Genomic DNA, 13,974 nt, shown 5'->3' on the forward strand with positions numbered 1-13,974 from the left:
GATCGGCGTCGGCAGTAGATAAATATTACACATACGACACTGCATCACCTGCTTTTGACGTTTTCAGAAATGCAATGCTTTCAATGAAAAATTAATCAACATTTAACAAGCAAGGGGACATGAGAGCTTTTTCAAAAAGACAACATGTTTACTTCTTTTCAAATCATCCTGACGTCCCTTCCAGTTGGTGTGCGTTTCCTTTAGTTATTGCCGGATTGATATACGCATATTTTTCACCTTTTTAGTTTCCGTTTTATTGTTCTTGTTCGGATTCTGTATTAATTATTTTCTTCTCAGATTTTTAATTAGCGTATGTTAATTAGAAATTCATCATGCGAAAAGCTGTTAAACTCTTGTCTTCAATGAGATGGGAATTTACCACTTCGCAAAACCATTGTCCAAGTAAAACAAAGTTATAAACTTAGCTGACATTATTGATCGCTGTCACGGGAGCATGGCTATAATTCTACAAACCAGGCTTTTATGACAATTAGCTTGGCGATTTCTGGACTATTCCAAGCTTTTGATGGCGCCATGGGAACTTTGTTCAGTGAACTCCAATTTATTTCGGAAGACAAATTTAAATAAGAATAAGACGTCTTATTCAGTCACTTACTCACTCAGGCATATCCCCATTAAGCAGGGACATCTAATAGTCAGTGTGGCGGTCCCTTTGTAATTCAAGCCTGCTGGGCCTGTAGTCTGATATACATAGTATACATACGATATGAAATCCTCTGGAGACTACTGGTTTGAAGTTATAGTCTTTAACAGGCTCTAGTTAACAGAAATTAAAACACAAGCAATGCAAAAAAAAAAAAAAGAGAAAAAAAAATGGTCTAGTTTTTTATTAGCTCTTTATTTAATAGTTTTTGAAAGACTTCAAACACCTTGACATTTAAATTTTTTTTCCACCATTTTTTTTCACCTGCTCACAAACACGGTGTCTAACAAAATCGAGCAATGTGCAATTTATTACGTTTTGCTGGTGGCTGGATATCCTTTCTTTTTAAGGCAGATTCCTTTTTTCAAAATAAAAATTCTAACAACAAAAAATTGCTATCGTCATTTTCTTCCTCAAATTTAGTCATAGGAAGGATCAATTGTGGCTGGGCTTCGACAAGAGATGAGGATCTCATCGTCTCTTGGCTTCGATTGATTTGAATGTTTCCTCAAATTTTGTCATATAGATGATTAACGGGCATCAGAAGTTTGTCAAGTTTTTATCGGGTTGTTGTAATAAATATATTGTGGTTGTGATTTGACGAGTCAGAATCATCCGTCGCCGTTAACGGTTGATCATCTGTATGTTTACAGTCCTTCTCATAGGGCTTGTGTTTGTAGCCGATATACGCGAGCTCTGATTGGCTAATTCTAGGGCATTGTTTTCCCGTAATGCCCACCGGCCGATTACGGGCCAGCAAAAACAATGCTAAAGCTAATTCAAAAAAAAAAAAACATTGCTGGAATTTTCTACCCTTTCCACCGTGCTACATGTATGTTCGCCTCGAGGCTCAGGGGCGTAGCATGCAATTTTCGTGGAGAACTTAGCGAGGGGGTCATTAACCCCGTGTGCAGAAGGCGCCAGCCGCTTGGGGGCTAGCTCTTGGGGCTTTTTACATGACCCGCATGGTCTCCGCGCCAGTGATCTTTATTTTCTTGTATTTGGAGATTTTTCTCCACGTTTTCCATGGAACACTTGTATAAATCTAAACATGCGAGAACGTTGAGTATTTTGTAACTTATGTTGTCTATTTGTCAACCTTTGAGATTAAAGATAGTACGTTTTGTAAGAGAGACTAGAGAGAGCCGAACCAGTCGGATTATTAAAGAGTTACCCCCCCCCCCCTTCCCTCCATCAGATTTGAGGGCGCTTCCGTTTGCGAAAATTTCCAGCGACGAATGAAACGGTATTTTCCGGAATTTCTAGAGAAAAGGACAGCCTTACTCAGTTTTACAAAATGCCATCTGAGAGGAGCATAAGATTTCTTTAAATAAAATAAAATAGTAAAAAAAAATTTACTTTATTTGGTGAATTAGAATTTTTTCTTTCACCCAACGGTTTTATCAAAAGATGAGCGTACGTCAAGAGAAGAAAGTAATTATATTCAGCTCGAAATTTAAATTTCAAATCTATAGCAAATATCCTTTAATTTGAAAATAATTTTTTCCAGGTGTCGCTATTCGAATAAAGGAACTTAAGAAAATAATATTTTTCGTCCCGCTTTTTTCTTCTTGTAAAGTAACGCCAGGTTATTTAGATAAATGCAGAATTTTTCTAAAACTGTTGAAATAGATCTTATTAGATATTAAACAGACACAAGGATTCACAGCACTCCAGGAGTGCATCATAAACATTGCTATGAATGGAATAACCGTGCGAAAACTACAAATGACTGCTTCTTTCCAATTCCACAGAAAAGTTCTACCGAACAGAAGACAAAGTTGTGGAATCATACAAACAATGAAAGAAATTATTAAAGCTATAGACATTCGGACAATTTTCTAAAGCTGGTGTTCTTGACAGCGTTGGCGATAAAATAGCTGTTGCTTAAGCTGTGTGTTCTTCTTTTTCAAAACACGTGCAATAGTGCCATAAACGATGGCAAAGACACAGATGGGCACCAGGATAAAAGCAATGAAAGTTGCCGTTATAAATCTCTTGCTTGTTTCCACATGGTCAAATGCTGGGCGCTAAGATGATTTACAATATGTTTTATTGTCGAAGGGGTTTATTTTCAGTCTAAAAGTATAAAAATAAGGTGCATGGACTGCAATGGCGACTTTCCATGTACACAGAATGTTGATTAAGCGCGCTTTCAATGACTCGAGTTTGGTACAAAGTGGAAAGATAGCAGCGACTAATCTGTCCATTGATATCAACAGGAGGCTGGGAACAACAAGAGAAGCATCAGGCAGAAAGTAACAAAGTTTGCATAAGATATTTCCCAGCATCCACGGACTGTCTACTTTCCAAGAATCAGAACCTGAAATGATGTGAACGATTTGGATTGGCATGATGGTCAACGGATTGAACAGGTCGGACACGGCCATGTTGGAAATAAAGAAGTTGACAGACTTTCTCAACTGCTTGTTCCTGTAAGTAATTGATACAATCAGAGATCTCCAACCACGGAAACCAAGAGAATGACGAAATAGGCCAGAGCCTTTATTGGTGTTGTTATGATCAGCAATTCGTGGTAAGCATTTGTAAGCTAGAATTAGGAAACATGTTGTTCTTGACGAAGTTGATATGCAATGTTCTTGTCTCTTGGTGTTTGTTTTGTACTGACCAATTTGCATAAAGTTCCTGCTTGAAGAAGCCTTACCGACCTACCACTTTCTAAAAGTAGGTCAGTTTAGTCCATTCGTTCTTGGCGCAAATAAATCGGAATTATACCAAAAGACCTATGAGCCTTTTAGCTACTTTTATTGACGACATTGTGTCCATTGGTGTCTTTTTTTGCTTCAAATAACCCTGAGGTGTGTTTTTCGGTGGCTTCCTATTTTGATCTGTGTATATTATAATTTGTATCTGTTTAAGGCCTACAGTCCTTCGTTTGTTTCATGATATCTTCGACTTTTTTGGATAATAATGATGATCGATCGCAACTAAAACTGTAAGTACTCTTGCTTTCTTTTTCATTAGATAATGGGGCATTTCTTCTTCTCAAAAACTTTTTCACAGTAAAATGGTGTCTGAATCCAAGTTGCAATTCATATTTTGTATTTGATGATCCTCAAAAACAGCTTGGATACCCTCGACACGCCATTTGTCTGGCGATATTGTTGATCTCACACAATTATACCCAAAACGTTAGCATATTTAATTTGAGCACAGTTGGAGACGGATATTTCAATATAAATTTTGAGTTAAATCTCTCAATCACTAGATCTTTTATAACCACTTCAAAGATAGTGCTCGCAGAGTTTCTTTATAATTGAGTAACTGACATTTCTTTGTTATTAATTTACTCTATCCAGCTACGCAAGGTGCGGTGCGGTCGCTGTTACGAATGAGCTATCAGTGGCAGCTCTCATAAGCTGCTATTGTTTAATTTTTGTAGCATGTGTCGATTGTCGATTTAACACTTGGGAACGTTTTCTACAGCAACTCTATTCCGTACGTTCAACGTAGATTTTCTCGCGGAAGCTATGCCATAAAAGTTTCGTAACTCCTGTTTCCGAATAAAGTAACGAAACGAACAGACGCCATGTTGGCGGCCCTTTTGTGGCCAGCCTTACTCGTCTAACTTACATGTCATTGTCCGTGAACAACGTTCTTTTATGGGTAGGCAAAGAAAATCGACTCGGTTAAACCTTGAAACAGTGGTAACGTTGCGATTAGCGTAAACAAATGATGTTAGCAAGAGAGATTAATTAATTAAGAATGACCGAAAAAAAAAAAAACAGTAAGTCCCATTGCAAGACGTTTGACATTCTCAATGTCTTCACATTACTGTTCCAACTAACCACCATTCTGAATGAAGGTTATCTGTTCTTTCATACAATATAGCCAGACCCACGTCTGATGGAACGGAGAAATTTTAGCCTTTGCGCGTTAACGGTCAAGAATGTTAAACGGCCCCAATAACCTGTTAAGAAAGAAAGCCTGTTCCTATCGTGTCAAGAATAAAATGTTTTTCCGTGTCAAACAGGTAAGAGCATTACCTACTAACACGGATCACAGCAACTATTGTTTTACTTAAAAATATGCACACATCGAGATTTTTTCACACTCCGTTGTGTCCAAATCGTTCAAACGTGTTGTGCGCTTGTCTTCACCAAAGTTACTGTACTAAACGCCTGGAATAGGTTGCATGGAGGGTCATGTCTGCTCAAGCATACCTGAAGAAAAATCCCACATGATGGCATAGCCATATGTTCAATAGTGGAAGGTAATAGTGTCGACTGGCAAATAATATGTTCTTGTTTGTTTTCTTGCTCAATGACCAATTCCCTCTCAGGCTATAAGACGAGCCTGAAGGGAATCATGGTAGTTGTATTCATCATCTTGGACTAGATATCTGTTTTCCTGAATACAACTACCATAATTTCCTTCAGAAACGTCTCTTAGAGGGAATTGCCCATACCTCAAGAGGTACTGCGATAACTCTGGTGATGATCCCTTTCCATTCTAACACCCTAAGTGGTACCACAACACGAATTTTAACAACTTAAACGTACGGCAAGGTTTTATAGGGGGTCCCCTTCCCGGGCCACTTTATAGCTAATGAGTAAATAAATAAATATAACTTTATTTGCCCTCGGTTAATAAAGTTTTGCAAATTAGCTACAAGAAATTTCCTCAACCCAAGAAATCATTGATGGTAATGGGAAACCTCCGTCTGCCTCGGGAGACAATGCAACTCTGTGCCATGATTCAGACGATGGGTTGCTGCTCGCGTCCTGGCCCGTGATGTTGGCCTTCTTCTCTACTCGAGTATAAGAACGTGTCGCACTTTGGTTTTGGCACAAAGGCAGGTCGCGTTAAAGAGACTTCCACTGCTCCTGATGTGGAGATACATTAGATACTTAGATATAGGTGAAGCCTTTCTAGCTAAATACCAAGGCAACGAACACTAGAGAAATTCCTTGGCATAAAATCTTGGATCAAGAACCCAAGGACACTGCTGCAGCCGATATCGTCAAAAGTATACCCAAGGACTCAACATGAGGCCCTGATATGGTGGTTGATAAGGTTATTCTGAGCTCAAATCCATCACCAATCACGAGGAACGGCAAAGTGACTTAGTACAAAGCATCGACATTATTCTTTATAAATGTTATACTCTTGTTGACTGGCGTGACTGCAGCCTCAATGTGTCTTACCGAGAGCAAACAAAGACCAAGATTGTAGCCAAACGAGTAACAGAACAACTTGAGAAGAAAGGAAAGATATGGAACGGAGTATGCATCGAATTTCTAAGGCATGATCGAAACTACATGAACCTCAACTTCGACTTAAGTCAGAGAAAACGGGTTAAACATGGCGGCAGATAATGGAGAGGAGGCAAGTGAGATTTTTGTTTTTTGCCAACTACATTTACGGATATGTGCATAATTTTTCAAAAAACAAGTTTGAGTGATAATTGCCTTTGTACGTTTGGATCATCGTCGGAGACTCAGAACACCGGTTAGTGTGGATAAAGGGAAGTCGAAACGACGGTCGCCAATTTTTACCGTGTTGGTTAGTTTGATATGAAATTACCCTGCTAACTACAACATCAACAAAAACTCTTCTTAGGTTCGATCTTGTGCCACATACATGTAGAGTGAGCACGAAAAGCCATTTGAGACTGAAAATGGAACGAAGTGAAAATATGATGTTTATTAATATTCATTTTTTCGTCTGTTATACTACTGTCCAAGAAAACATTTGGTGTGAAATTCCTTTTACTTTTAATAAAAAAACGATTAGCTGGTGTTTTTTCCCCTATATTTTATTATAAACAGTTTACTTCAAGATTCCCGCAAGATTGGAATAACTCAAGCCACACATGCAATCATTACTAACCTAGTGTCGCAGAATGTTATCCTTCTCATTTGACTCATCCCACTTCAGACGGAATAGACATAAAAATTCAACAGATTGAACAGAATATGTACTGTTATAATTAATCCATCAAACATCTTCGCTCGCGTCACGTGACTATATATTTGATCCGAAAAACATTTGAAGAATATTATAAACACAACAGCCTCCATTTGGCGCGAAAGTTTGCTCGGATATTTGTCCTTGGACATAACCTGTTCCTCAAGTTCGCAGCTTTTCTCGAGCTGCACTCGCTTCTCGGAACAGCCGGGTAATGTCAGCAGACAACTACCCGTGCATATTTTCGCGCCAAATGGACGCTATTGCTTATTTATATGCCTGTAAAACTAATCATTAGTGCGTTAAAGCAACAGAAATGTTTTGCACGGCAGTTATGTTTACATTGTTTGTAAAATATCTTCTTCAGTCTTCTTATCGATAAACTGTACTGGAATAACACGATTAAGTTAATTAACCTATCGGTTGTCGTGTCTTGTTTTCAAACCCTTGTTGAACGGCATCTATGAATTTTCGAATTTGCGAAAGTAGAGGGATGTACGGTAAGATCTAAACTCTTCGGGTGGTTTTCTGGTGAACGCCGGGAACAAAGCACTCTTCTTAGAGTAACCTGATAACTCTTAATGAATATAAAACAAAAACAAGGATTTACTGCACTCCATGCGTTCAACATAAAGGTTGCAATGATTGGAACCACATTGCGAAATGCACAAATGGGTGGTTCTTTCCAGTTCCACACGAACACACGGGTAAGCACGGAAACAAGCTGTGTGATCATACACAGACCGAAAGCGGTTATAATAACAACTGAACTACGTACAATTTTCCTGCTTTGTTCGCTGAGTCTCGTTTGATGATTACACAACTCCTGTTGCATCTTCTTGCTTTCTGCCTTAAGAGTCCACGCTATAGTGCCATACACGATTGTTAAGATGCAGATTGGCACGAGGACGAAAGTGATGAAAGTTGCCGTGACGAATCTCTTGTGTGTCTCTGTGTGGTCAAATGCAGGTTCCCAACTTACACTACACTGATATGACTCATTGCCGTAGGGGAGCAGCCTGAAAGTGTAAAAATAAGGTGCGTGGACTGCAATAGCGATTATCCATGTACAGCCAATACAGATCAAATGCACTTTCGTTGAGAAGAGTCTTGCCTTCAACGGAAAAACCACAGCGATGAACCTGTCCACTGATATCAACAGCAGACTCTCGATAGAAACAGTGAGGGAAACATCAGGAAGAAAGTAGCAGAGCTTGCATAAGATGTTTCCCAGTATCCATGGGTTGTGCACCCTCCAGGACGGAGATCCTGAAATGATCATGACAAGATGAACGGGCATGATTGTCAACGGGTTGAAGAGATCAGACACGGCCATATTGAGGACAAAAAAGTTGATGTTCCTTCTCAGGTTTTTGTTTTTGTAAATGACCAGGAGAATGCAGCCATTACCGATCAAAGACAGTATTAGAATGACGAAATAAGCCAGGGATTTCAAAACAGTTTCCCCCGTGGAAGAGTGTGGCAGGCAATCTTGTGCGCTGTTATTACGAACACCATTCGTTACTGAGGAATCGTTGTTTAAAATGTACAATAATACGCTCGAGTTGAAGAACATTTTCGTTTTCCAGGTCTTCAATCTTGGGCACTAAAAGAAGATACAAGCTATTGTGGTCCTGTCCGGCGCTGGAAGTGAAAGAGAAACTGCGCGTCGCTTTTGTGAGCCTTTCAGTTGTAAAGCACGTAGCGCTAACACGTGACCGCGATGCAAGCCATTTGTTGTCCAATTGAGAAACATGTAAAGTTCACAACAAACTTTTAGATTGACATATCCAACTAATTGATTGACTACAATAGAAAATCAGCAAACAGTGGAGGCACTGTGGTACTAAAGCTGATTGTAGTGAAACATGCTGTTTGAAGGGCAAGTTATTCACCAGGTTATTCAGTCAAGAGCCACAGAAGCGAACGAAGCCTTTTGAGCGTTTGTTATTGTTTCCTTTTTAATCAGTTTAGAAAAGATACCTTAGCCTCTTAAGTAAACTTTTCAAGACGGTGTTTATTTCTAATCCCTGACCTTACACCCCTTTTACGCATCTGTTTGCTTCCATATACATAAACTGAGGCTTCCACTCCCAAAATACAGGGTAAGAGGTTTGAGAAAGGTGGAACTTAAGGTGGATGAACAGTTTGGAACATTAGCTGTACAGTAAAGACGACGCCAGTACGAAAAATATGACAACTATAGAGGTGTAGAGGTTCGTATTAGCTGCATGCGTGTGCAAAATTTCGACGGTTTTTTTTTTTCTGCGGACGTAATATACAATTGAAAATGATCATGGACGTACAAGTGGACGCTTTGGACAGCTTTCTGACCGTTTCACCAGGACTTTACTCGCAGAAACTAAATTAAATCAACTCTGTCTTGCAACTATTCAGAATACGGCAAGTTTATTTTAGATGTCACTGATAGACGTTTTGCCGAAAGATCAGTTTGGCGTGTGAAGTGAACTGTTATTTTTGGCGTTTCCTTCATGGACATGTTTTACAACAAAACACTATCAGTTAATTATCTTGAGCCGGTCTCTATTACCAAACCTTTTAGCGTCCAATTGCGAAAATTTTTTATTTGGCAGTCATCAGGTTATCTTTATCTACCTCAGAATGCATTATAATGTCCTTCATATCACGTTAGCGAAACTCAATTAAAGTTACGTTGCCACAGGTAGCCCAAGCTTAGTATGTGCGAGTGATTGTCACTTACGACTGAAGTAACGACATATAGCCTAGTTCAAGCCTATTGTAAGAGATCGCATGGAAAAATTAAGGCTTGTTGTTCCACCCCAAGAAGCGAAGCTCTTATTTTCCATACGATCTCTCACACAAAGGTCATGAGTAATTATTGACCATGCTCCGTGTAGTTAATTAGGGTTGAACTCGGCTATATGTGTCTACCTCGTAAAATGACAATAACGCTCACTTACTGTGCTTGGCCGCCCTGTAATGTTGCTGATTTATGGGCCTTACTATATAGTTATGGATGATCTTAATTTGGTTTGTTTGGCAAGGGGTACAGTTGTACCTTCCACTTTTGACTTGGTTTCCAATTTTCACATCAGCGAGCGAAGTGATAAGAATAACTTACTTTTTGCCTCCTAGTTGATGAGATTTAACCAGTGGGCAATTTTGACTTTGTTAGTCTTGCAGCGAAAGAAACAAACGACGCCATTACTTCTCCGAGTTACAAACTATTCAGCCTACGGTGAGACGAAAAGTGCCCGGGGCGATGTCAACCTTTTGTGAATGGGCTGTTCAGGATATAGAAAAAGTTGTCCTTGTTTGGGAGGAACTCTCTCTCCCCTTCCTGTCACTCTGAGCCATCTTTTGTAGAGCTTTTGTGAGAAATAAGTTGCCCCTGCTAAGTGGCCGCAATTCTTATATAAATATATGAATTGAAGCATTTTCTACAGTGTATGACGTCATTTTGGTGCAACGTGACGTCATGAAGGATGCCTTACCACCACAAAAATAGACATTTTCATCAAGATGCGTGAGGTACTGTAGAAGTGTTCATTGTTTCTTCATGAAGTACAAGACGCGGCACTTTTACCCCATGCAGGCTTAGTAATACAACAAAACCCATGCAAAGTAGGATTTACTTGAAAAACAAGGATTTGCTTGAATAACAAGGCATGATGTTTGAGTAGCTGATAATTTATACCGGCTGGTCACGTGACTGAAGTCTTATTCGTGCGCTGGCGTGAAACAACATTTTTATAAACCGAACGTTTGCTTGTTTGGTTGAAAAGGTCGAGAGAATTTTATGAACTAATCACTGCAGTTTGACCTCCTAAATTTACCTCAAAGCATACATGAATGTTGGAAAAACAGCTTCAATATTACCAAAGAAAGAGGACAGGAATCGTGTTTCAATAATGAGAATTCAAATTTGTCATTACCATTGAGATAAATAACCGCCTCCATGTGTTAAGCGTTTGATCGATATCACAAAATAATACAGTATACATCACATTCTAAATTTACCATGCAAATCGACGTTCATTGTTCCCAAAGGTCGTGTCTATGGTGCCAACTGTTTGTTGTTTGCTGTTTTTTTTTTTTTAGGGTGTGTCACTTTCCTGGGGTCGTTGCATGTGCGTGTGATATAGTTTAGGAAAAAAAAAAACATGTGAAAAAATGATTAAAGTTGTTTTAATTCCATAACTTGAACCCTCCACAATGGTAAGGGGCTGATCCAAACTTAATCACCTGATACCGATGATATAGTATAAGGAGATGACCCTATACAAATTTGAATATGGCAATCAGCGTCGTTGGAAGTTGCCGATGGCTGATCGAGTACCGCGCTTTAATGTTTTACTCCCGGAGGGGATGGGGGGGGGGGTGGGGGGGGGGAACTCCCATGTAAAAAAGGACGGCGGTGGTCGTGGGAACTTTTGAAAAGAACCCCTAAGAGGTACCAAGATCAGGTTTTGTGGGCGTGGCTTGAAATCTTTTTCACCCCGAAGAGGTAACAATTCTATCTCCTTCGATAGAGTTGATCCTAGCAGTATGCAGGACACCTGTCATATATGAACTCAGTTAAATGACCTTGCTCTCCATGAGTTCTCGTAGCTCAGTGGATAGAGCGCCCGCCCGGTGTTCGGGAGGTCATGGGTTCGATTCCTGTCGGGGACTCAGAATTTTTCTTTGTCCCACGGTCGTGTCATGTTGATTAATTCACCTTCACATTCAATTCTATCTCCTGTTATATTTTTTCGTCTCAGTACCCTAAAAGTACCGCAAAAGCTCCCGCTGTGGATCCTTTGAGGCTGAACATACTAACAGGTACCAAAGACACGTTTTAATCCCGTAGGGGTACGACGAGCACCCCCTCCTCATTCTATGGGAGTACCCCGGAGGGGGGGGGGGGGTTACGTTGAAGGAAGGTGTATTAAAGTTCCATTCCTTATCACTTAGGCTCAGCGGGCCGGCGCAGGACTGAATAGTTGAACGGCTGGCCATGAGTTAAACATAAAGTAAACTTTTTTCGATCGTTACGTAAACTTTGGATTGCTGTAAAGATGAACATGCGAGTGTTGCTTAACGCGTAGCTTGTTGTAGTTTTGAATCAAAGAACTTGTTCGAGACACAGATTGCCGCCATCTTCGCTTTTTGTGGAAATTCGATGACACGCCAAGACATTTAATGTCCTTAGCCGATGATCATTTTTTATTTCTTAGCGTCCTTAGATGTAAATAAAAAGCATTAGCACTTGAACCTGTCCAATACGGACACTGGTCACGTCAGTGTCCGTGTGAAAAGAGGTTTGACTGGATACAGCAAAACGTTTATTGCAACTCTCAAGTGAATCATCAGTAGAAAAGCTTTTTATGTAGCATTTTAAGTATTTTTCCTAAAACAACGTGGATTCCCTGCCACTTCAGATCATCTCGATAAAGCCGATAAGTGATGTCTTCAAATAGCAAATTAGGGAAACCGCTGCGAAATAACTCTGCCGGCATTTGACTAGCACCACAACGATTGATGAGCAAGTAACGTATTTAATTAACTGCTTGAGTCCTACATACCTGGATCGATCACTTTGTGTCCGCAGATAACAGGGTGAAAAGGTAAGTAATTTTGGGAGAACCTCGCGTATGTGCATATTCAAATGTAGAAAGTGAGTAAGATTTATCATATCACCGCTGATTCATCACAGTACTCTTCTTGCCCACTCAAATTTTGTACTGCTTTGAGGCCCGCCGTTGATTGCGTAGCTATCGGGCAATACGCTGCTGCACGTAAGACGTACTAGAGTGTAATTTGGGACCATCGCCTTGATAAGAAAAGATATTTGTTAATGCAATGTAACCAACTTGCATGTGTAAAGACGTGTTGTACGATGACATTCGGGAAGCCTGGTTGTCACCTTTCTTATGTACATTTTCAGAGTCGCCTCTTAACCGATTAGCTCTCTTATGAGCGACCGCCTCTTTATATATTTCCAGAGGAGATCTTATGCTTCAACCACTATTGAATTGCTTTTATGACCCACTAACACTGCTACAGGCCATGGATGCAAGCTCAGTTCACAGTTGCTCGCGAAGTGTGTGTATTCAACTGATCTTTTCTGTAACTCAAAACTTTTAGAGCTAATTTCACTGATTTTCGTGTGCAAGGGGAATGTCATTTTTCGGTCGACCATATTACCGGAAAATTGGTATCGAATTTGGTTATTAATAACTCTCCTGAAGAGGTACACAGTTGGTCATTATCGCATTCATCGTTAGTTGAAAGCAGCGTCTTGCATACCACGAGTGTTCGTTGATGATTTTAACATTTGTGTTTTACCTTAATCACCAGCATTAAAAAGAGCGACGACGTCTGTTCTATTGTTTATTATCTTGAAATTAATTCAACAAGGGGTATAATAATAATATAATGACCATGCCGATATTTATTTCCCTTTGTATTTATTTATATATTTTTTGTGCTGATTTTTTTTTTCAGCATTATCCGCATGTCGCTAGCACTTTTACCTAAGTAGAATAAATAATCGAAGAACGGAAAAGTTATGAACTTAAGGCGCAGAAAATAGATTCAAGGAATTGTTGAAAAGGCGTTTTTTGTCAGATCCATCCCCAAATTGACAGTTAATTTGTCCAAACCGGCGTTATTGACCATTTGATATTATAGTAATTATCAAAACAAAAAGTTTGTCTTTTAGAAGGAATGTTAAGGGACACCTAGTCCGATAATGTCATAAGCCATAATTTTATACTTTGCATATTTATAAAGAAACTTCGAGTATTAGTTCACTAATACTCCTACTAAACAAAAAGATCTAAGTGTTGTTTGTATTTCCGGCTTCCTGATTATCGAAAAGTTTTACTCTGTACTCTCTCACATCTCCATAAAACCTTCAACCTAAACACTCACTTGTTTTAGCTTAGAATCACAAAGTAGGGTGGTTTCATGATCAATAAAAAACAAATTGATCTATCTCTGCACCATTTGGAAGAAATCAATCGTCGTATAGTCGGCTACTTTGAATTCCAATAACCGGGTTCTTCACTCTGAGATAGCGGAACATCTGACAGGGATGACCCAACGTGAATCAGCGTTTACATGTCTTTCAACTGTGACTGCCATCGATTATACGCGACTGAAAATTGACCTAACATTTAGCCATTATCAGTGCCATATTCTGGTACTCTCTGAACGCTTCAATGTCACTGCATTTTTAAAATATCGTTAGGCAGTATTACGTTCTTTTCCCTTAACATCATTTCTCTGTAATATGTCCGCGATCAAGTTTGACTATTGTTATATTGATACACTTTTTATAACTGATACGCCTTCACGACAAACAGGGGTGGTTACTGGACAATCAGATTCGCTTTAAATTTTGTCACTTG

General features: G+C 39.4%; 1 protein-coding gene and 1 pseudogene across 1 annotated transcript; both read right to left on the reverse strand.

Annotated features, from left to right (window-relative positions):
• Positions 1 to 2,172: 2,172 nt before the first annotated feature.
• On the reverse strand, positions 2,173 to 3,442 carry LOC149103591 (neuropeptide Y receptor type 1-like; annotated as a pseudogene).
• A 2,864-nt stretch (positions 3,443 to 6,306) lies between these two features.
• Positions 6,307 to 10,395, reverse strand: LOC110055545 (bombesin receptor subtype-3-like). Its single transcript, XM_020761937.2, has one exon. The coding sequence runs from the start codon at positions 8,169 to 8,171 to the stop codon at positions 7,035 to 7,037; it is 1,137 nt and encodes a 378-aa protein (XP_020617596.2). The 5' UTR covers positions 8,172 to 10,395; the 3' UTR covers positions 6,307 to 7,034.
• Between the last annotated feature and the right edge of the window lie 3,579 nt (positions 10,396 to 13,974).

Source organism: Orbicella faveolata, unplaced genomic scaffold, assembly GCF_042242905.1.
Source record: "Orbicella faveolata isolate gen_17 unplaced genomic scaffold, um_ofav_v1 contig_35, whole genome shotgun sequence".
NCBI classification, from domain to species: domain Eukaryota; kingdom Metazoa; phylum Cnidaria; class Anthozoa; order Scleractinia; family Merulinidae; genus Orbicella; species Orbicella faveolata.